Source organism: Bombyx mori, chromosome 2 (genome assembly GCF_030269925.1).
Source record: "Bombyx mori chromosome 2, ASM3026992v2".
Taxonomy (NCBI): Eukaryota; Metazoa; Arthropoda; class Insecta; order Lepidoptera; family Bombycidae; genus Bombyx; species Bombyx mori.
The window spans coordinates 8260786-8281771 of NC_085108.1; the positions used below are offsets into that span (position 1 = coordinate 8260786).

The 20986-nt window shown below is 40.1% G+C and overlaps 1 protein-coding gene across 5 annotated transcripts in view; it reads left to right on the forward strand.

Annotated features, from left to right (window-relative positions):
* Positions 1-20986, forward strand: part of LOC105841715 (CLIP-associating protein) — a 42943-nt gene that overhangs the window by 11969 nt on the left and 9988 nt on the right. For 4 of the 5 annotated variants that reach the window (XM_062673580.1, XM_062673577.1, XM_062673574.1 and 1 more), the window contains exons 4-20: positions 7583-7683; positions 9237-9413; positions 9880-10004; positions 10901-11014; positions 12017-12109; positions 13734-13832; positions 14293-14498; positions 14578-14700; positions 15176-15295; positions 15836-15963; positions 16406-16534; positions 17182-17327; positions 18578-18628; positions 19492-19614; positions 20166-20270; positions 20342-20465; positions 20807-20930. In XM_062673580.1, coding sequence (XP_062529564.1) covers positions 7583-7683; positions 9237-9413; positions 9880-10004; positions 10901-11014; positions 12017-12109; positions 13734-13832; positions 14293-14498; positions 14578-14700; positions 15176-15295; positions 15836-15963; positions 16406-16534; positions 17182-17327; positions 18578-18628; positions 19492-19614; positions 20166-20270; positions 20342-20465; positions 20807-20930 — 2088 coding nt within the window. The remainder of the gene's footprint in view (positions 1-7582; positions 7684-9236; positions 9414-9879; positions 10005-10900; positions 11015-12016; positions 12110-13733; positions 13833-14292; positions 14499-14577; positions 14701-15175; positions 15296-15835; positions 15964-16405; positions 16535-17181; positions 17328-18577; positions 18629-19491; positions 19615-20165; positions 20271-20341; positions 20466-20806; positions 20931-20986) is intronic. The other variant, XM_062673583.1, reaches the window with a different exon arrangement.

A 20986-nucleotide genomic window follows, 5' to 3' on the forward strand; every position in this document is an offset into this window, starting at 1 on the left:
GTCTGATTGCGGCGCGCTAGAATAGGGCTGTCTAACCAATTTCTTAAGGGCTTATTAATTTTCATCTATACTTCCATACTAATACTATTACTGGTGGCAGGACCTCTTGTGAGTCCGCGCGGGTGGGTACCACCACCCTGCCTATTTCCGCCGTGAAGCAGTAATGCGTTTCCGTTTGAAGGGTGGGGCAGCCGTCGTAACTATACTGAGATCTTAGAACTTATATCTCAAGGTGTGTGCCGCATTTACGTTGTAGATGTCTATGGGCTCCAGTAACCACTTAACACCAGGTGGGCTGTGAGCTCGTCCACCCATCAAAGCAATAAAAAATATATAAATGTACAGTGGTTTTTCGGATGTTCCGTTATAACTACTGAACCATGCATCCGATTGACTTGAAACTTGGTACCCATGTAGAAAATACATGCACTTAATGGATAGGCTAATATTTATATGAGTGTTGGACTCGCTAATAATAATGATAATAAATAATAATGTTAATTTTAAATGCGCAGCGAAGCGGGCGAGTACGGCTAGTACTCTTATATATTTAAGTTGGATTTTTCTGTGTAACCTCATCGTTTACCAAAATAGACTTGAAGTTGAATACTCCCCTTGCTTTATTTCTATCAAGAAGTTATTCAAAGGATATATTGCATAGAACAACGACAGCCGGTCCTAATGTCCGGCAGAACGGATAATATGCCGCGTTTAGATTCGTACTACTTACTAATGAGTTATGTAAGCGAAATTAACGACGTTAGCATCGGTTTGCAAGCTTTATAAAGGAAAAGCTCCAAAATTGGGCACTAATATATTTTGAAATTGCCACAAAAAAATTAATTTGGTTTTTATTAAGACGTTTCTCCCTATTTAAATAAATTATTAGCTTGTCGTGAGATTTATCTGTGTATTATAAGTAATATTGTCATAAGTAATCCGGAAGACAAAAAGAATGTGGTTCTTAAAAATTAAATTAATATGAAATCATTTCTTAAAGAAGTTACGTATTAAAGGGAATAGTGTTTTTGTTGTTGTGTAAGTGTCGTGTTTTGTAACGTTTATAGGATCCATTATAATATGTATTTCAAGATAACCGCAATACCTAATTATCTAATCATACAAATTATGAATTAAAATTCCGATTATTATCAATAACAATACGTGACAGCCCTGGTTGTTACTGTACGGCGCCGCGTATCGCTTCATTGCGCGCACTCTTATTCCGTCTATTACTTGTATCTTTATTTATTCTTCTCACACCGGCAGACCGACCTAAGAAAGAACTGTCCTTGACCTAAGGGGTGTATTCAGTGTCGCCAACTGTTTGAAAACTTTCCCCCTAAAGCAATTTCAAAAACTACTAAAATCAAAACAAAACTCCCCAACGACGGACCAAGTTATTCATTACAATATAAGTAAAGAAATAAATAAAAATAATAAATAATTAGTTAATAACAATAGTTATTTAGTATTTTTAAGTATTTTTCTATATAAAATTTTATCCCTAAAAATATCCCCAAAAAATTTCACCCCCTAAAAAAATCCCTGTATAGATTTTTCCCCCTAAATTTGGGGGGAAAACCCGGAATTGGCATCACTGGGTGTATTCGTATAAACTGTCCCGTGACTCTAAATCTAACACGTGTTCACAACCGTATAATATAGTTTTTCGTGTTAAAGTTAATTGCATTATTAATAATTGAGCTCATCGTGAGTCTGCACTTCTCCATCTCATCCATCATCATCGTTTCTTAAAGTGTAAATATAAAAAAAAGTACTGACTCATTCCTAAGATTGTTTATTATAACTAGTGGTAGTCGAAATTCGACTATAATTAATTGAAATTATAAGTCGATACACTATTATGCTTCTTTTGTCAAAGACTTATATTTCTATAAATAATCAGAGATTTCGCCAAGACTACACAAATATTATTATAACTAGCGACCCGCCCTCGCTTCGCTTCGGAAACATTAAAACACACATGAAACCAAAAAAATAAAATATTTTTTTTTTTTTAAAAAGTAGCCTATGTTCATCAGGGACAATGTCGGCTTCTAATGGAAAAAGAATTTATCAAATCGGTCCAGTAGTTTCGGAGCCTATTCGAAACAAACAAACAAACAAATCTTTCCTCTTTATAATATTAGTATAGAAGTATAGATAAAGACAAAACAATATTTAATCTTTTTTTTTAAGGGATTTTATGACTTGGTAACTGAGACCTTTAAGTCATGTCTTATTTTAATTTATATTCATATTTTTATGAAAAATTATATTATGGAGTGAAATGAAATGAAGATGATTAATTTGAGACATTAATCAACTGGGATGAAATTAAATGAGATGATACGGGATGAAATATAATCTCAGTAAATTGGTGGTCATTTACTAAGATTTTTTCAGTGGACTTTTTGCAGGATCCCAAGAGGTTATGTCCAGCGGCTTTATTTCATTTTCCCACATTTGTGCACTTTCACGGATATTAAACAGGTTATAAACCACCATTATTACACATTTAAACCCGAAGAAACACTAAATAAGCAAAATAAAACAAATCACACAACTTCACTTCTCGCGTTACCGCCAAAAAGTCCATATTTAATCTATTCTCAATTTGACCACAGACTATAAGCAATAAGAAAAGTTTGACAATAAACAAATATTATATATGCATGCGTGTGTGTTTCAAATTCATGGCTGTGTGTAATGTTTTTTTTTATTGATTTAAAGTTTTGATGCATAATTTAATTTTTTTTTAACATTTTGCACCCCTTCTATAGAGAAGAATATAGATTCTCTATAAGTTTGGGAAATTTCGTACCCCGTCCGCGCAAATATTCGTAAAAAGGGGTAAAAAGTTTTAGCTTCACGTATTTATATATAGATTTACTAGCGGCCCGCTCCGGCTCCGCTCGGGTCTTTAACAAAAATTTCACCGATATTTGACGTTGTTTTATTTTTTAAAAGAACACTTATTGCGGCATAACTATAATAGTTAGACATATGCTGTCGCGACACTTAATTAATAATGTGTTCTACAAATTCGTAGTACATTATTTTATTCTATCATCAATAGTTTTCGCAGGGCACGCGATGTAAAGAATATTTTAGGTAATTTTTTTACACCTTGGGTTATATTATTGGAGTTTTAGTAAAGACCCCTAATTTTTTTCAAAAAAGATTATAGCCTATGTTAATCGGAAATAGTGTAGCTTTCAAACAGTGAAAGAATTTTTCAAATCGGTTCAGTAGTTTCGGAGCCTATTCGATACAAACAAACAAACAAATCTTTCCTCTTTATAATATTAGTATAGATTTAAAACAATCTTTCAACTTTCAATATCAACCCTTAGGATGGAGGCGATAGTAGAAGGGTGAGGCTAGATACGTTTTGTTCAAACAAAACTTACTGCCTTGTTAGCCTCAAATTGCGTTAAAATATTATAAACAGAGAGCTATGTTATAGTAGTTTACATTAAGATACCCTCGCAGATGCCTAATGCGGTTCTAAATATTTGAGAAAAAAGATAATTTAAACTCAATCGACGGCGTTGTACTGGTTTCTTAAATATCGCATAATATCTTTCTGCGGCTTTTTAATAAACAAACTAACTTGTTACTGTTTTACTGGTGGTAGGACCTCTTGTGAGTCCGCACGGGTAGGTACCACCACTCCGCCTATTTCTGCCGTGAAGCAGTAATGCGTTTCGGTTCGAAGGGTGGGGTAGCCGTTGTAACTATACTTGAGACCTTAGAACTTACATCTCAAGGTGGGTGGCGCATTTACGTTGTGGATGTCTATGGGCTCCAGTAACCACTTAACATCAGGTGGGCTGTGAGCTCATCCATCCATCTAAGCAATAAAAAAAAAAAAAAAATATATATATAATCTGAATCTCGGAAACGGCTCCAAGGATTTTCATAAAATTTAGTATACAGGGGATTTCCGGGGCGATAAATCGATCTAGCTACGATTTATTTTCAGAAAATGTTGTTTTATTCGTGTTTTCAATAATCAACTCTTCCCGACATCTATTGGCGAATAATTATACTATTTTTCTTAATTGAGGGCAACTAACCGCTTTAAAGACACAACAAGATGGCGTTATCAAAAAAAAAACCTAGGAAAGGTTGGTTATCATCTAGTGGTCTTAAAAGAATATAAATCTTTTCTTTACAAACGTTTTGAAGTTTTTTTAAAGAAAATGAAGCGAATAAGGAGAATAAGGACGCGCTATTGAACGATACATTGTTTCATTCCGTCTCAGTGGTCGTGTGCCGTGCCTATTGTATGAGTCGCGTCTCGTGCGCCCGCGGCTTGCTATTCATCTTCACGAACGTTATAAAAGTGAGAGGTGAGCAGAGATATAAACATTCCAACGCACATTCGGTAATAGACGTCAATTAGTGTATAATAATAATAATCTATATATTAACACGTGAAGCAAAAACTTTGTATCCCTTTTTACGATAATTGCGCGGACGGTGGAGCATGAAATTTTCCACACTTATAGAGAATATAGAGGAGAAGTGCACAATGATAATATTTTTTTAAAAATAATGCATAAAAGATACATTAAATCAATAAAGAAAACATTACACACACTACATACCATGTATTTGACGCACACACGCATGAATACTATTTATTGTCAAACTTTTATTCTTGACGTCTGTTGTCAAATTGAGAATAGATTAAATATTGTTTGCCTTTGTTAATATTTTTTATAGTGTAGTCTTGGCGAAATTTGTGATTATAGAAGTATAAAATACAATCATAATAGTGTACAAACTTACAATTCCAATTAATTATAGTCGAATTTCGACTATTGCGGGACCTCTAATAATAATAATAATATAACTATTTATTTAACACCACATGTACAAGAGTAAGCATATAAAACAAATAATAGACGGTGACATAAATTGGCGACCGCTGAAAGCGATCTCTTCCAGGCAACCTTGCAGGGAGAGGAATAAGCAAACTGGACGGTGCTATATCTTAATAAACTTACATAAAAATGTATACTTATATACACATGTGAAAAATAAATACAATATAAGATAGACTTACATACGATACAAATACAAATAAATACTAAAAATATGCAAGTCAATACAAGTGTGTAGTTTAGTGTGTTAGTGTATAATGTATTCATGGCCTTCTTAGTATTGTCGGACCCCGTAGACATAACGAGGTGAATACCACCATGAGAACGATGTTATACCGGCCGTCCTAACCCTTTGATTAGAGCGTAGGAACCCGTTCCGGTACGAGCTCACACTACCCTTATTACTGGTGGTAGGGCCTCTTTGGAGTCCGCACAGGTAGGTACCGCCACCCTGCCTATTTCTGCCGTGAAGCAGTAATGCGTATCGGTTTGAAGGCTGGGGCAGCCGTTGTAACTATACTTGAGACCTTACAACTTATATCTCAAGGTGAGCGGCGCATTTACGTTGTAGATGTCAATTACCACTTAACACCAGGTTGTATGTGAGTTCGTCCACCCATCTAAGCAATAAAAAAAAACCCCTTGACACCAGTTGGATCGTCCACAGTGAAACCTTAAAACATGCGTTTTGCTGGATGCGTTTGATGGAATACATTAAGTTCGCTGTATCTAATCCGTCGGCCATTGACACCTCGATGTGAAAATTGATTAATAAGCATTTTGTTTTAAAGTTTTCCTTCGCTTCGAGAATTGTTTCCACGATTTTCATGGAACTGGCACCTAATGTTGTTTAAGTACATATGAGTCGTCTATTATCAAAGGTGGCAATCTGTGCATTTGGACAAAAAATGTTATTGATATGTCAATACAGATTGATTTGAATATAATCGTATCCTTCAAAGAATACGGTTCAAAACCTGCATTAAATAAAGGTTAATAGTTAACCTGTTATTTATCTAAGATGTCGTTCAGAAGAGTTTTGTGACTGTCAATGGAATACAAAGTCAATAATTCGTTTTTCTGATTTACCAATAATTGTCCAAAAGTCACATTGCCGGCTTTTATAATAGTCGACTCATATGTTGACGATGACAATTTCAATGAAACTATACTGGAGGTTAAAAATTGGACGTACGTAGCCTGCGGTTTCAGCCACGTTCTGATCGTATTTGTTGAATATTTATATTTTTGTACGCATCACCACAACGAGAGGTGTTGTGAGGTTATTGTAATCCATAATATTTTTATTATTATTTATTATTATTTATTTAAAATCTTATTAATTACATAATATTTTTTAAAAAAATTATTAAAAATACAATTTTTAAAAAACACTATATAAAAATAGATTGCCGCTGATGGCGGTGTTTACGACACAAGCCACCAGTGGTTAGGACTCCAGAGTGAGAAACCTCCTCACAATGTGTGCAGTATCGAGGATAACTGCTTTCTGTATTAGGCCCTTAACCCAGCTGGATAACGAAAGTTTCTTAAGATGTTGATCGAAACTTTTATTATTATTATTATTATTATTGTATTCCATTTTCGAGCCGATGCATTGCCAATGCTATGTACGCCATTGTTGTCACATGCATCAGGCCATAAATTAAATAGTTTAAATTTATTTTCAATGTTAGATGTTTGTGATGTGGCAGTACTTATTTAAATAAATAAATAAATAAATAAAGGATTTATTTATAATCGCAAATATCATTTAAACTTTATTAATAGGTAGGTTAATGTAATTGTTTAATGTATTATATTGTGAATAATTTTTTTTTTTCCTTACATTATTCGTTAGATTAGTTTTTGTTATTGTGTTGTTTTGTCATAATTGTAAGGAACATTGTTATACAAATTCAGCACTATATGTCTTGTTTTGTCGTGCGCACATAACTTATGTTGCAAGCCAGATTTTTTTTTCTTTTTATTTGTGTTTTTTATGTATCTTTAGCTTGTGATGTGTATTGTGAGCCTAATAAAATAAATAAAAATAAATAAATAAAACTAATATTTTAGCAAACAACATGTAGATTAGCGGTTAAATGAGGCAGATATATTTTACAAATAATGGTGCAAGAAGACATAGACTGGTGTCGTAGTGGAAACATCTCGTGACTTCCTACGCACCGGCTTTTACTCAGGGATACCTCATCAACAGAAATGTACATCATTCTTCGTTGGATGCAGAGTGAACTACCAATCGCAGAGTCCACGTCATTACGGATCCTCCTGATCCATTAACGCTGCTTTTAGGCACCACAAGCACCGGTCACCATCCTCATCGAACCCGTCGTGACGAAGGGCTCGACGAGCGAACTAACCCATAGACACAGCCCACTGAGTTTCTCGCCGGATCTTCTCAGTGGGTCGCGTTTCCGATCCGGTGGTAGATTCTGCGAAGCGCGGCTCTAGCTAGGGTCAGTGTTAGCAACACTCCGGTTCGAGCCCCGTGAGCTCACCTATACACGTTAGGGCGAAGCTAATATAGCCTCTCAAGGTTATCAGCATAGGTAGGAAAAAAAAAAGTAATCGCACACATTGGAACAGTTCTAGCTCTCATCATTCTAGCCGTCTCGTCAATTGTACTATCTCGTTTAACAAAAGCTTCTCTTTGTTTCCAGGTGGCCCAAAACGGGCTTGAAGTATTGACAGTGTTAACGGAACGACTCGGCCAAGACTTCTCACACTTCGTGCCTACCGTCTTGCCACATATCATTGACAGGTACAATATAAATATGTTAACCAGTATTAAATGTCGCTTGACAGTTTTCGGATTTGATTTATTTTTAATTAAAATCTTCAAATATATGTTTTTTACGCAATACTCGAAAGTATAAATGTAATAAACTAATAAAAAAGCAAAGCAAACCAAATAAATAGTTGGTTCTTCTTGCAGACCTTCTCAATGACCCGCAATGTTTCTGCCACAGATATCTTTGACATTCATATTCCTTACGATAAAACTATAATCTATATCTATATATAAATTAATTGCTGTTCTTTAGTCTCGCTAAAACTCGAGAACGGCTGGACCGGTTTGGCTAATTTTGGTCTTTAATTATTTGTGAAAGTCCAGAGAAGGTTTAAAAGGTAAATAAATATGAAAATGCTTGGAAATAAATAAAAATAACAATTTTGTTTTTACTTTGATGTGTCCCCCGTTGGATTCCTTTTGTTTGTTTTAAGTTTATTTTATACAAAAGTTTAGGTCTTTTGATTTATCGATTGAGGCACTACGAAGTCTGCTGGGTCGGCTAGTTTAATATAAAAAAGAATTTGTGGCTTTTGTTCGGGTTCTATGCGTTCTCGTAACATTCATCCGATGCAGTAGAGACGTTTAGACGCAGCGCCTTAATACTGGTGGTAGGACCTCTTGTGAATCGGCACGGGTAGGTGCATAAAATATACATTAAATCGATAAAGAAAACATTACACACACTACATACCATGTATTTGACGCACACACGCATGCATACTATTTATTGTCAAACTTTTGTTCTTGGCGTCTGTTGTCAAATTGAGAATAGATTAAATATTGTTTGCCTTTGTTAATATTTTTTATAGTGTAGTCTTGGCGAAATTTGTGATAATAGAAGTATAGAATACAATCATAATAGTGTACAAACTTACAATTCCAATTAATTATTATAGTCGAATTTCGACTACTGCGGGACCTCTAGTAGAAGTATAAATGGTGTTAATACAGTTATCGTCAATAAATGAGTCGTATAATTGGGCACAAACAACTTTGAATGTATATGTTACGGTAAATGTACACTTTTGGGAAATGTGCACATTTACCGGTAAATGTGTACATTTGTCGCAATATCTACTTTTACCGTAACATATACAAGAGATAGGTGATAGAGCATGTTGTGATGTTGCGAGGGTTTGCAGCGGCCACTGTCCGGCTTATTTCGATGCCAGCACAGTGAAGCCGGCTCAGGAAGGTGGAAGATCTTCTTCTCTTTCTCCACCTTATCCCATTAGGTGGGGTCGGCACAGCAAAATTTTCTCTTCCATTCTCTTGTATCAGCCGTCACCTCAACACTCACTCCTCTCTCTCTCTCATATCGTCATTCACTCACTCCATCCATGTCTTCTTCGGTCAACCTCTTCCCCCTCTGACCTTGCACTACCATTTCTATACATCTCCTAGTCACATGCATCTCCTCTACGCATTACATGTCCATACCACGCTAGTGGAAGATGCAGTGAATAAAGTGAGCTTATAATTATTGTGTATGCGAATGAAGCTTAACCAATGTGTTCCAGGCTAGCGGACACGAAGGAGTGCGTGCGACAGGCGGCCCGCGCGTGCGTCGCGGCGCTGGGGGAGAGCCGAGCGGTGCCCCCCCGCGCGCTGCTGGCCCGCCTCACCCCCGCGCTCTCCCACAAGGCGCCGCACGCCCGCGAGGACGCGCTGCGCTGCATACACACCCTGCTGCACACGTAATGTCTACTACACTATGTACACTATAACCATTGTGTACTTAACACATTATTAATTACACATTTTTTGTTATTGCTTTAACTGTTCGTCTCACCTGCTGATAACTGATGACCGGAACCCATAGACGCCAAGGACGAGTATCCCTCTATGGTCTTTTTAAAACATCAGGTTAGGAAGGAGAAAAAAAAAGGTAATTGATTACAAATATTGCCCCCCGCCTGCGGGATGCGGACCCCGGCAGTCCAGCCGCTCGACCAGGACCTGTCTTATCCTTTAGGTCACAACGCCCGCATACTATCTAACTTCGTCCGCTCTTCATTCGAAAACTGCTGTTAGAGCGTGTCGGGAGCTCCATACGCCGCCCTGTTTTTCTGCAACGAATCAACTAATCCTCTGACACAGTATGGAGGCGCTGCGAAGTTATACTAATGTAATAAGCACGTGTGGTTGGTGGTCGGTTCACAGACACGGCGCCGTGGAGCTACAGCTGCGCGCTGCCGTCCCCAACATCGCGGCGCTGGCGGCCGACCCCAGCGCGGCCGTGCGCGACGCCGCCGTGCAGCTGCTGGCCGACATGTACCGACACGTCGGTGAGTCCTCCCGCCCCCCTCCCAACCGCCCGCTCCTGAGTGATGCGAGCACGCTACTGCCCCCCGTCCCACGTCTTAGTGTCGCCCCCAGAACATGTACTTGTCACAAAACTATGTCTTATACTTGACTTAACTAACGGTACTGTATTTGAGTCGTCTATTATCAAATGTGGCAATCTGTGCATTTGGATAAAAAAATGTTATTGATATGTCAATACAGATTGATTTGAATATAATCGTCTCCTTCAAAGAATACGGTTCAAAACCTGCATTAAATAAAGGTTAATACTTAACCTGTTATTTATAAAGGTTAATACTTAACCTGTTATTTATCTAAAATGTCGTTCAGATGAGTTTTGTTACCGCCAATGGAATACAAAGTCAATAATTCGTTTTTCTGATTTACCAGTAATTGTCCAAAGGTCACATTGCCGGCTTTGATAATAGTCGACTCATTTGTTGGTCATCTTTTTGTACCATTTTTTTATTGGTGGAATAACAGTACTCACCCTCGGTGCTCAGGTCAGAAATCATTGGAGCACATGCATACCACTTGTGTACCTGTGATCTCAAACTGTGATCTCATCTTTATATTGATAACTATGTTCTACAGTGTGACCAGAGAGTACTTGCGCCGTTCATTATTATAAATGTTTAAAAATCAACTTCATTATTTTCAATTTAAAAATAATCTAATCATCAGCTCTCTCGCAGCTCTTAAGCTAATCATATTTTGACAAACAAGGGAATCAGTTGTGCATCTCAACGGTGCGCCCGAAATCCACCGCGAAGTCATCATAAAAACAACAATAATTCATAGACACTGCCTTTAGACATTCATCCTTTATTATTTTCAAACTCAATAATAAAAATAATAATTGATTTGTATTCCATAGGCGAAAGATTAAGACAGGATTTGAAGAAGAAAGAATTACTGCCGGCGCAGAAGTTGGCTCTGCTAGAACAGAAGTTCGACGAGACGAGAGAGGCTGGGCTCCTACTGCCTTCAGGTATCTTGTGCTCATTATATTTTAATGCAGCGTTCGGGGAACCGGGATAAATTCTACTCTTCAAATAACAAGAAAATCCAAAGATTTCATGATATTAAAGATATTAAAATGTTCAGCAATTATTTTTTAGCTTCAACATTGGGGCTATCTCCATACGAGGAGCGCATCTCTATAAACTTGCTGAATAAGTCCAGGAATACAGGAATGTCATCGTCAGATAAAAAATGAGTCCAAACTATCAGTTATTCTACTAACAGCGGCCTTTGTAGTAGTGTTGACCCTTATTCATCTGCAACACTACCAAATTACATGTTGAGTGGTTATTGCAGACCAGACACGTCACGACGTAATGTCACCCATCAACAAAAGTTGAGGTCAAAATCTCAATTCGATGGCCCGGTACTTTGTTGAGTATCTCGGTACATTTTTCTAACCCATAGACCCTGTCCAGTGAGTTTCTTGCCGGATCTTCTCAGTGGGTCGCGTGTCAGATCCGGTGGTAGATTCTGCGAAACACTGCTCTTGCTAGGGCCAGTGTTAGAACCCTGAGAGCTCACCTACACGTTAGGGTTACGCTGATATAGCCTTTTTTTATTGCTAGATGGGTCGACGAGCTCAGAGCCCACCTGATATTAAGTGTTTTTTTTTTTTTTTTTTATTGCTTAGATGGGTGGACGAGCTCACAGCCCACCTGGTGTTAAGTGGTTACTGGAGCCCATTGACATTTACGACGTAAATGCGCCACCCACCTTGAAATATAAGTTCTAAGGTCTCAAGTATAGTTGCAACGGCTGCCCCACCCTTCCAACCGAAACGCATTACTGCTTCACGGCAGAAATAGGCAGGGTGGTGGTAGTGGTGGTGCCCACCCGTGTGGACTCCCAAAAGTTTCACCACCAGTAAAAAGCCTCTCAAGACTATCAGCTTAGGTCGAAAAAAGGTACATGCATGCCTCGCGGCGATATGTACCACGCTCGATTGGTAATAATGTGATGTCTGCAGCCGTGCCGGGCACGGACGAGACGGACGCGTGCCGCAGCCGCCGCGCCGCCACCGCGCCCTCCACCGCGCCAGACTCCGGCGCCTCCACGCCAGGTCTGTGTCCCCGCACTAACCCACTGTGACGCACATCACACCGGACAGTACACAGGGTGTCTCCCGATGGGTTTATTAAGTCGAAACCTGCCCATAGTATTTAAAAATGTAACTCACGCAAAAATCCCAAGTCATAATTAGTAGTTTTATACAAAGACTAATTTATTAATTGTTTCAACTGTTCGATGACAGCCCTAAATTTATAGATAAAAGTACTGTTGCACTATTCATTCATATAAACGTGTTAGAACGAGATTAAAAGGTTTCTGCACTAAATTTTACCTGTATTGTAAAGATTAAGCAATAAAAAAAATCGTATCTTTTGTCATGTGGCCAGCCTTATTTTTTGCTACGTATAAAATTACAGTACCTTGCGTTAAACACAATTCAAGGGCTGGCAGAAGAATAGTTTGTTTGTTTTTGTTGAAACACTCTTTATTCCGAAACTAATTACTTGGGATTACTTTTTTGCGAAACAGATTATCTAATGGAAAGAACACTACCTACAGTTTTTGACTTAATCTACCCTTTGAAGAACACTCTATAATGGTTGTGACTGTATTTTGAGAGCATGTCTTATATTATTCATTTTAATTGGTGATCATAATTTAATTGGATATTAGAAATTCTCGAGATCAGAACCACAGGGGCTGGTCAACTTGTTTCAAACAATAATTTAGACAATAATTTTCAGATCAATTATTTAAATAAAAATACTTTAAAAATGTTACGTATATAAAGTGCACACTGTAGTCGATTATGTATCTGACCATATGGATCTGATGTCGGGAATTTTTACTAAACCATATAATTTAAAAGTAATGCATTTAAAAATAAAACTATGTCTGAATAATAAAGTATTGGTTGATTTAAATAATACAACAATAAAAATGTTATATTCATGCGTGAGTCATCCAATAATGAAACTAATATAAATAATTTTCTCTTCACCATGCTTCCGCACCATCGCTCACCGTCGGGACGTGCCGGGGCCGCCGACCACTCACCAACATTCGAATGCCCATTGAAAACACTTTCCTTTCTTGATCAATAATTAAAATTAAACCAACTGTACTGCCCATAAAATAATATATAATTGGTATTTCTCACAAAATATTTACTCTTATTAATTTCATAAATATAAATACATATATCAAATGTTCTATCCCACATATTGGTCATTGAGTGTCGTCACTGCACACAATGGTTTTTCTCAACCAAATTTACACAATACTACGGAATACTTTTTTTTTCATAATCCCTAAATCCACCTTCATGACAATATAACCAAAAACAAAAATTATTCCCAACTACTCCATAATTATACTGAAATTAATTACAATTATAATTATTACCGATGGTTAAACCCATTATTAAAATAAAATATTCCTTATCCAATTTATACATTAACTTTCCACATCGGGTTCTAAATTATTACTGATTCTTCAAACTTGATCTTGACTATTTAACCCACCTCTTTTATATAAATAATCAACAAATGCTATTACACCCACCCTATATGCCGAAATACCTCAAAATTTATAACACCACTAAGTAATGTTTTGAAACACCTAACATCTACTTCCTCACCAAACTACTCAAACTGTACAACTAAACACAACAGCATGCGAACCCCCAAAGAGGACAGTTCCGAGGTTGTACAACCTCCCCTCCGCTAACAGGAAGCCACCCCCTCCGGCCAAACTCAATAGCGCCACCAGTGGTAAGTGTGCTGATGGGTAGTTTTAACTTAGTTTGACAAATGTGAGCAAATTCATGGTGAACTTGTTGGGTTCTTAGTGTACAGTGTCCTGTCTCCAGTTATCTTGATAAATCCAGATTGACAGTTGATTGGCCTTAAATCCTTATTCTACTTTGTGGAAACTCAATAGATTATTGTCAATTTCATAGAATTTTTTATCTGCACACCATTTCTAATTGAATTCTCACACTGATATCTGTTGGTTTGCCTCTATATTTCTTAACAAGGATTGAAATAAAATTTATCTATTGAATCTAAACGCACATACTATTATATAACCAGACCAAACTATTTGTTTATGAAGTCTTCCAAATCTAATTTTTGGTATAATTGAATAACTCTTATTACATATTGTGTTTGTTTGTTCTTTAGAAAAGTTGTCATTAAAATGATGTAAATTGAGTGGTACGATGGTCCGCAGTGTCGTCAGGCGGCGGGGGAGGTGGCGGGGGAGGCGGCGGCGCGGCGGGGGAGGCGGGGGCGGTCTCCACGTCTGCGTTCGAGGCGGCCTTCAGTGCGGCGCCGCCCCTCGCCGTGTATGGAGTGCGCGGGCTGGACGACACCGTGCGCCTCGCCGCCGCGCTGCTGGGCGACCGCGCCGCCGACTGGGAGAAGCGCGTCGACGCGGTACGCACCGCACCACTACCTCACTGCCTCACTACTCGCTGCGCTGCGAACGACCCTCATCCGCCATCTTGGTTTTCAGTTAAAGAAGATCCGCGCTCTGCTCACCGCCAACGTCCACCAGCAGTACCCCGTGGAGTTCGCTGCACATCTCAAGGATCTGTCCATTCCATTTCTTGTTGTCATCAAGGACTTGAGGAGTCAGGTATGTATTTATTAAAAACTAGTTGACCCGGCAGACTTCTTAGTGCCTCAATCGATAAATAAAAGACATAAACTTTTGTATAAAATAAACTTAAAACAAACAAAAGTAATCTGTCCGACGGGGGACACATCAAAGGAAAAACAAAATTGTTATTTTTATTTAATTCCGAGCATTTTCATATTTAACTACCTTTTAAACCTTCTCTGAACCTCCGCAAATAATTCAAGACCAAAATTAGCCAAATCGGTCCAGCCGTTCTCGAGTTTTAGCGAGACTAAACAGCAATGCAATTTTATATATGTAGACTAGCATAGTAAAAATATTATTCAAAATGTATCTAGTGTCTACATACCTAGTAAAATACCGACATTGTATTTTAATCAATCAAATGTCTAATTAATAGCCACACTATGGACATGCCCGCACAGGGCTGTTCCTCCTAGTTGAGATTTAATATTTTATTCTTTTCGTGAAGGTGGTGCGCGAAGCCTGCATCACGATAGCCCACATGGCGAAAGTGCTCAAGAATAAAATGGAACAGTTCAGTTTGTACATACTCCAGGAGCTGATCAACCTCATACAGAACGCCGCTAAGGTTAGTACGGAGCTTCGCCACTTTGAGAAGGCGGCACGACATGAGAACCCTCTTGTCATGGCCGCTGGAAATTATATACCCGATCCTGTAGACCGAATGGTAAATAATCGATGTTACCCAAAACACGTCATTTCGGATCCTCCGGATCCATTAACGGCTCGACAAGTGAATTAACCCATAGAGACGGCCCACTGAGTTTCTCGCCGGATCTTCTCAGTGGGTCGCGTTTCCGATCCGGTGGTAGACTCTGCGAAGCACTACTCTTGCTAGGGCCAGTGTTAGCAACACTCCGGTTTGAGCCCCGTGAGCTCACCTACATGTTAGGGTGAAGCTGAAATAACCTCTCAAGGTTATTAGCATAGGTAGGAAAAAAAACGGAGCTGTGGTCTGCGGATATGCTGAGATGTAATGTTGTGTTCATTGAATGTGTATGCTTTGATGCCAATGTTCAAGAGGCAGGAGTTGAAGTGATCCCTGAAGGTGGTGGCAATAGCAACAGGAGGCTGTGGGAGTTAATAATTTGATGTCGACGTCCACCAGGTGGTGTCGTCGGCGGGCACCGTGTGCGTGCAGTACATAGTATCGTTTGTACACTCACCGAGGCTCATCCCGGTCTTGCTCACCAATTTAACTTCAAATAAATCCAAGGAAATACGTTCTACACTCAGGTTAGTAATTCACATATTGCAATGCTTCTAATGCTCTGGGAATAATACTCAAAACTCTTTTTCAAACAATTTTCATAAAACTGTTGGAAATTATATACCGACTAGCTGACTCGGCAGACTTCGTAGTGCCTTAATCGATAAATAAAAGACATAAACTTTTGTATGAAATAAACTTAAAACAAACAAAAGGAATCCGTCAAACGGGGGATACATAAAATTGTTATTTTTATTTAATTCCGAGCATTTTCATATTTATCTACCTTTTAAACTTTCTCTGTACCAACACGAATAATTCAAGACCAAAATTAGCCAAATCGGTCCAGCCGTTCTCGAGTTTTAGCGAGACTAACGAACAGCAATTCATTTTTATATATATAGATTTATATTTATAGATTATAAATGGTTACGTTCAAGTACTGATTGATTCAATGAATATTTTCAGTGAAGTACTAGTCATGATACTGGAGAAGTGGCCGGCTCAGACCATAGAGAAGCAGCAGCAAAATATCCGAGACGCCATCCGCGTCGCCTGCGTGGACGCCGACAGCACCGCCAGGAACCACGGACGAAGGTTGGACCCCATTTTTTTTTTCCTACTTAATCTGATAGCCTTGAGAGGCTATATCAGCGTCGCCTTAACTAGTAGGTGAGCTCACGGGACTCAAACCTGACGACGTTGCTGACACTGCCCCTAGCAAGAGCCGTGCTTCGCAGAATCTACCACCGGATCGGAAACGCGACCCACTGAGAAGATCTGGCGAGAAACTCAGTGGGCGTGGACCCGAACACACTGGTGTCACAACTTAAACTTTTTTATTTTAAGGGTTTTTTTTTAATGAAATAGTCGAATTTTGTTCTGAAATCTATAAAAACAAGTTTAGTTAAATGTATGAGCGAAGTGTTGTAGCCAAAGACATGTTGTTTCAACATGATTAAAAGGCATCTGTGCATCTGTTTACTGATGGTAGGACCTCTTGTGAGTCCGCACGGGTGGGTACCAGCACCCTATCTATTTCTGCCGTGAAGCAGTAATGCGTTTCGGTTTGAAGGGTGGGGCAGCCGGTGTAACTATACTTGAGACCTTAGAACTTATATCTCAAGGTGGGTGGCGCATTTACGTTGTCGATGTCTATGGGCTCCAGGTGGGCTGTGAGCTCGTCCACCCATCTAAGCAACAACAAAAAAATTTATATTTATTTCTTGAGGTTGTGTCCCCAGAGCGTACTGGTCCTACCAGCGACTGTTCCCTGCGGAGGCCGAGCTGCTGTTCGAGCGGCTGGATGCTGCGGCCCAGAAGCAACTCGAGCGGGAGAGGAACGTCGGCAACGTCGGCAGCCTCGACGGACTACAGCGACTCGGCACGGGTACGTCACCACGACCACGACAATCAAACAACTGCATCAGCTTTTTTTTTAAAGGGATTTTATGACCTGGTAACTAAGACCTTTAAGTCATGTCTTATTTTAATTTATAGTCATATTTTTATGAAAAATAATAATATAGAGTGAAATGAAATGAAATGAAGATGATTAATTTCTGATATTAATTAACTGCGATGAAACTAAATGAAATGAGATAAGATGATATGGGATGAAATATTATAATCTCAGTAAAATAGTGGTCATTTACTGAGATTTTTTCAGTGGACTTTTTGAAGGATCCCGAGAAGTTACATCAAGCGGCTTTGTTTAATTTTCCCACACTTTTGAACTTTCACAGATACTAAACCACCATTATTACACATTTAAACATGAAGACAAAATAAAATAAGTCACACAACTTCACTCCTCGCGTTCCTGCCAAAAGTCCACCGCTTCAACTTGGATGTTACATAAAGCACAAATTAGCTATAGATAAATAGATAACCGAAAACGAACTCCCGGCGCCGGGTCTTAGGCCTCATACCGTACACCGTAGGGTCCGTGGGTAGATTAGAACAGAGCGGCCGGCTCATACGTCACTACGCAGGTATCTCAAATGTATATTATTATCTTAATATATATAAAACACGTGTCGCGTTGTTTGTCCGCGATGGACTCTTAAACTACTTAACCGATTTCAAATTAAATTTGCACACAGTGTGCAGTTTGATCCAACTTGAAAGATAGGATTATTTTTATTTCGATTAATGGTCACAATATTTATTAATTAACAATAAAATGATTTCTTATGTTGATTTTTGTTATTAATTGTAAATTTCATAAGTCTAAAACAGATGGCGCCTTAAATCAGTTTTTACATGCATTTATAAAAACTGTCTGACCTTAATATCTTATAGATGGCGCTGTCTTAAAAATACCAACGTTTCACATAAACACCACGTGTTGCTGAGGCTACAGTATAAGTGAAATGTATTTCGTAGTAAACGCAATACAGTGAAACCCAATTGTTCTTACTTTGTCAATTTTTGGTACTAGCATAGCCAGCCGCGAGGTATTTAGAAACAAAAACCTTAGCCACAGCAACGTGTAGCCGGGTCTGCTAGTATAATACTAAAATATGAGATCTCTAAAAGCTGCCAGAAGTGGCATACAGTAGAATCCATTAAATCAGCGTAGGGAGGTTGTGTCGTGCGGTGCCTCTGTGCTAGCTGACGGTTGTTGTGACGTTGCAGAGAGGAGAGCCGCCGCCTGCAGCCCGCGCAGCCCGTCGGCCAGCGTGTCAGGTGCGGAACGTGTGCTCCCCGCTGTCCCCCGCGCCGGACGAGCTCGCGCCCTGAGCCCAATGTGCGCGCTGTCCACCCGCCGACACACGCGCGGGCTCGTCCTGCCACACACTGTGCCACTCGACCTTTGCCATTATGAGCATCTTTAGTTCATTTGCTGCAATAACACTAAATGTCTCGTGAAAATAATACACAAGAAATAAAATGAACTTCAGATACAAATTGTGTCTATATATAAATATGGGTGTCGGTTTGTACAATGTATAATTAGAAATTGAATTGTTAATTAAATGAAAATGAAATTATAAATAAATCAAAACCTATGTCTTGTTCATATTTTAAATTTAATGTTCATTTAGAATTATTCATTACAAACACACATCCATAAGTCCAACGTTCGATCCCCCGCATTGACTGTCGCTCAGACAATACATTAGAATTAGTTATTCTGGAATATACAACTTCATCACTGCAATGTCAAGAGCCAACTGACGTTGCATTGATGTTAGTTGTCACCAGGAGTATCCAATATACTCGTAACATATCATTACATATTATTATGTATCCTAAGTGATGCAACCTAATTGGAATTATCTTTCTTTGCACGCTTACTATCGGATGTTGTATGGGTATGATAACTACATGATAGCTTCCACTGAGAATTTAGTGTCAAGTTTGAACAGGAGTCACTCCCTGAGGAGACGACGAGCCTCCCAGGACAGAGTCGCGGTCACACAGATCCCCGTCGCCCTGCGAGGTAGGAGCCGGCGCCGCCCCCCTCCCGCCCCCCGGCCGCGCGGGGGCGGGCGGCGGGCGTCGACCCCGCGCCCCCCACCGTGACGTATATCCCGTTCCCCCCGCAGCCCCGGAGCGCGGCGGGCGGTCGGTGTCGGCGGTGGACGCGGCGGCGGCGCAGCGGGCCCGCGCGCGCGCGCTGTACTCGCACATGGGCCGCACGCGCACGCACGCCGCCACCGCCAGCCTGCGTGAGTACCCGCCCCGCAACACGCCTTAGCTCCAGTGAGGTGTTTCTTGAACTTCATGAAGTCTGTCACTTTCAGTTTATTGAAGACCACAAGAACGCCCTGAAGAACTTATGATTTTAACTGTACATTTTAACATTATTAAATGTAAATATGTGAAAAATAAATGTGTAATGTCTTTGTTTCGTTGCTTCACCTGAAGAGGGAGAGCTGGCGCAGCAAGGTATCTGGAACAATCTGTATGATTTTAATATAATTTGCGAGTGTAGTTTAGTGCAACACCAAGTGAAGCTCTGCGTGAAAAGTCTGCAATTGTTAGTAATTTGTTAAAAATATTATATACATGTGACTCGAGCACTCGTGAACATACATCTGGAATTACATAACAAAAAATAATCATTTCGGCACTGGTATCTCTGGGCTCCCTGCGCCCTCACCTCACCAGGCCCGGTACCAGAGAATATTTACAAAAAATCTAAACACAAAACTATCTCGCTTGCCTTGGTCGCACGACAATGTAATTTGTCATTTTAAATGTCTGCATCTGTACGTAGCTCGAGCGAAGAGATCTCCGGTGGGCGCAGCGGCCGCCGTCCCGCCCAGCCCCGAGCGCGGCGCCGGCCGGTCGCGCTCCCGGCCCGGCGTGTCGCAGTCGCAGCGTGAGTGTCCGCGCCGCCGCGTCCCCCAACCCCCCTCCCCCCGCGCGCACTAACCGAGCGTCTGTCCGCAGCCACGTCGCGCTCGGCGTCCCCGTCCGGCCGCGCGCCCGGCCCCGCCTCGCTGCACGCCGCGCGCCGCCGACCCTCCGGCATCCCGCGCTCGCTCGCCGGCTCCAGGGAGACCAGCCCCACCAGGTATATACATTCCCCTTCTATACTAATATATTTTATAAATCTATAGTGGTTTTTACGGATGTTCCGTTATAACTACTGAACCGTGCATCCGATTGACTTGAAACTTGGTATCCATGTAGAAAATACATGTTGGACTCCCTACACCAGTTACGGGGGCGTTAATGATGAGAATCTTTGTGGGGGTGAGAAATAATAATTTAAATGCCCAGCGAAGCGGACGTGTATAGCTAGTTGCTTATAAAACCAAAACAACTTGCGGCTCTTTCTTATCGCCAAAACAATAACCGTTGTCCAATATCGCGTGCAATACGGTTCAGTGAGTGAGCAGTGAGTGTGTACAGGAGCGGCAGGTCGAGCAGCGGGGTGAGACGGCGGGAGTCGATGGAGAGGACGGCGCCCAGCCGCGCCCCGGCACACACGCTGCGCCTGCTGCAGCAGACCAGGGACGCCGAGGCCGCGCTCAGGGTACGGACGCAGGACAAGTGCGGAGCTGCGTGCATTCTTTCTTTAAACTATTGACC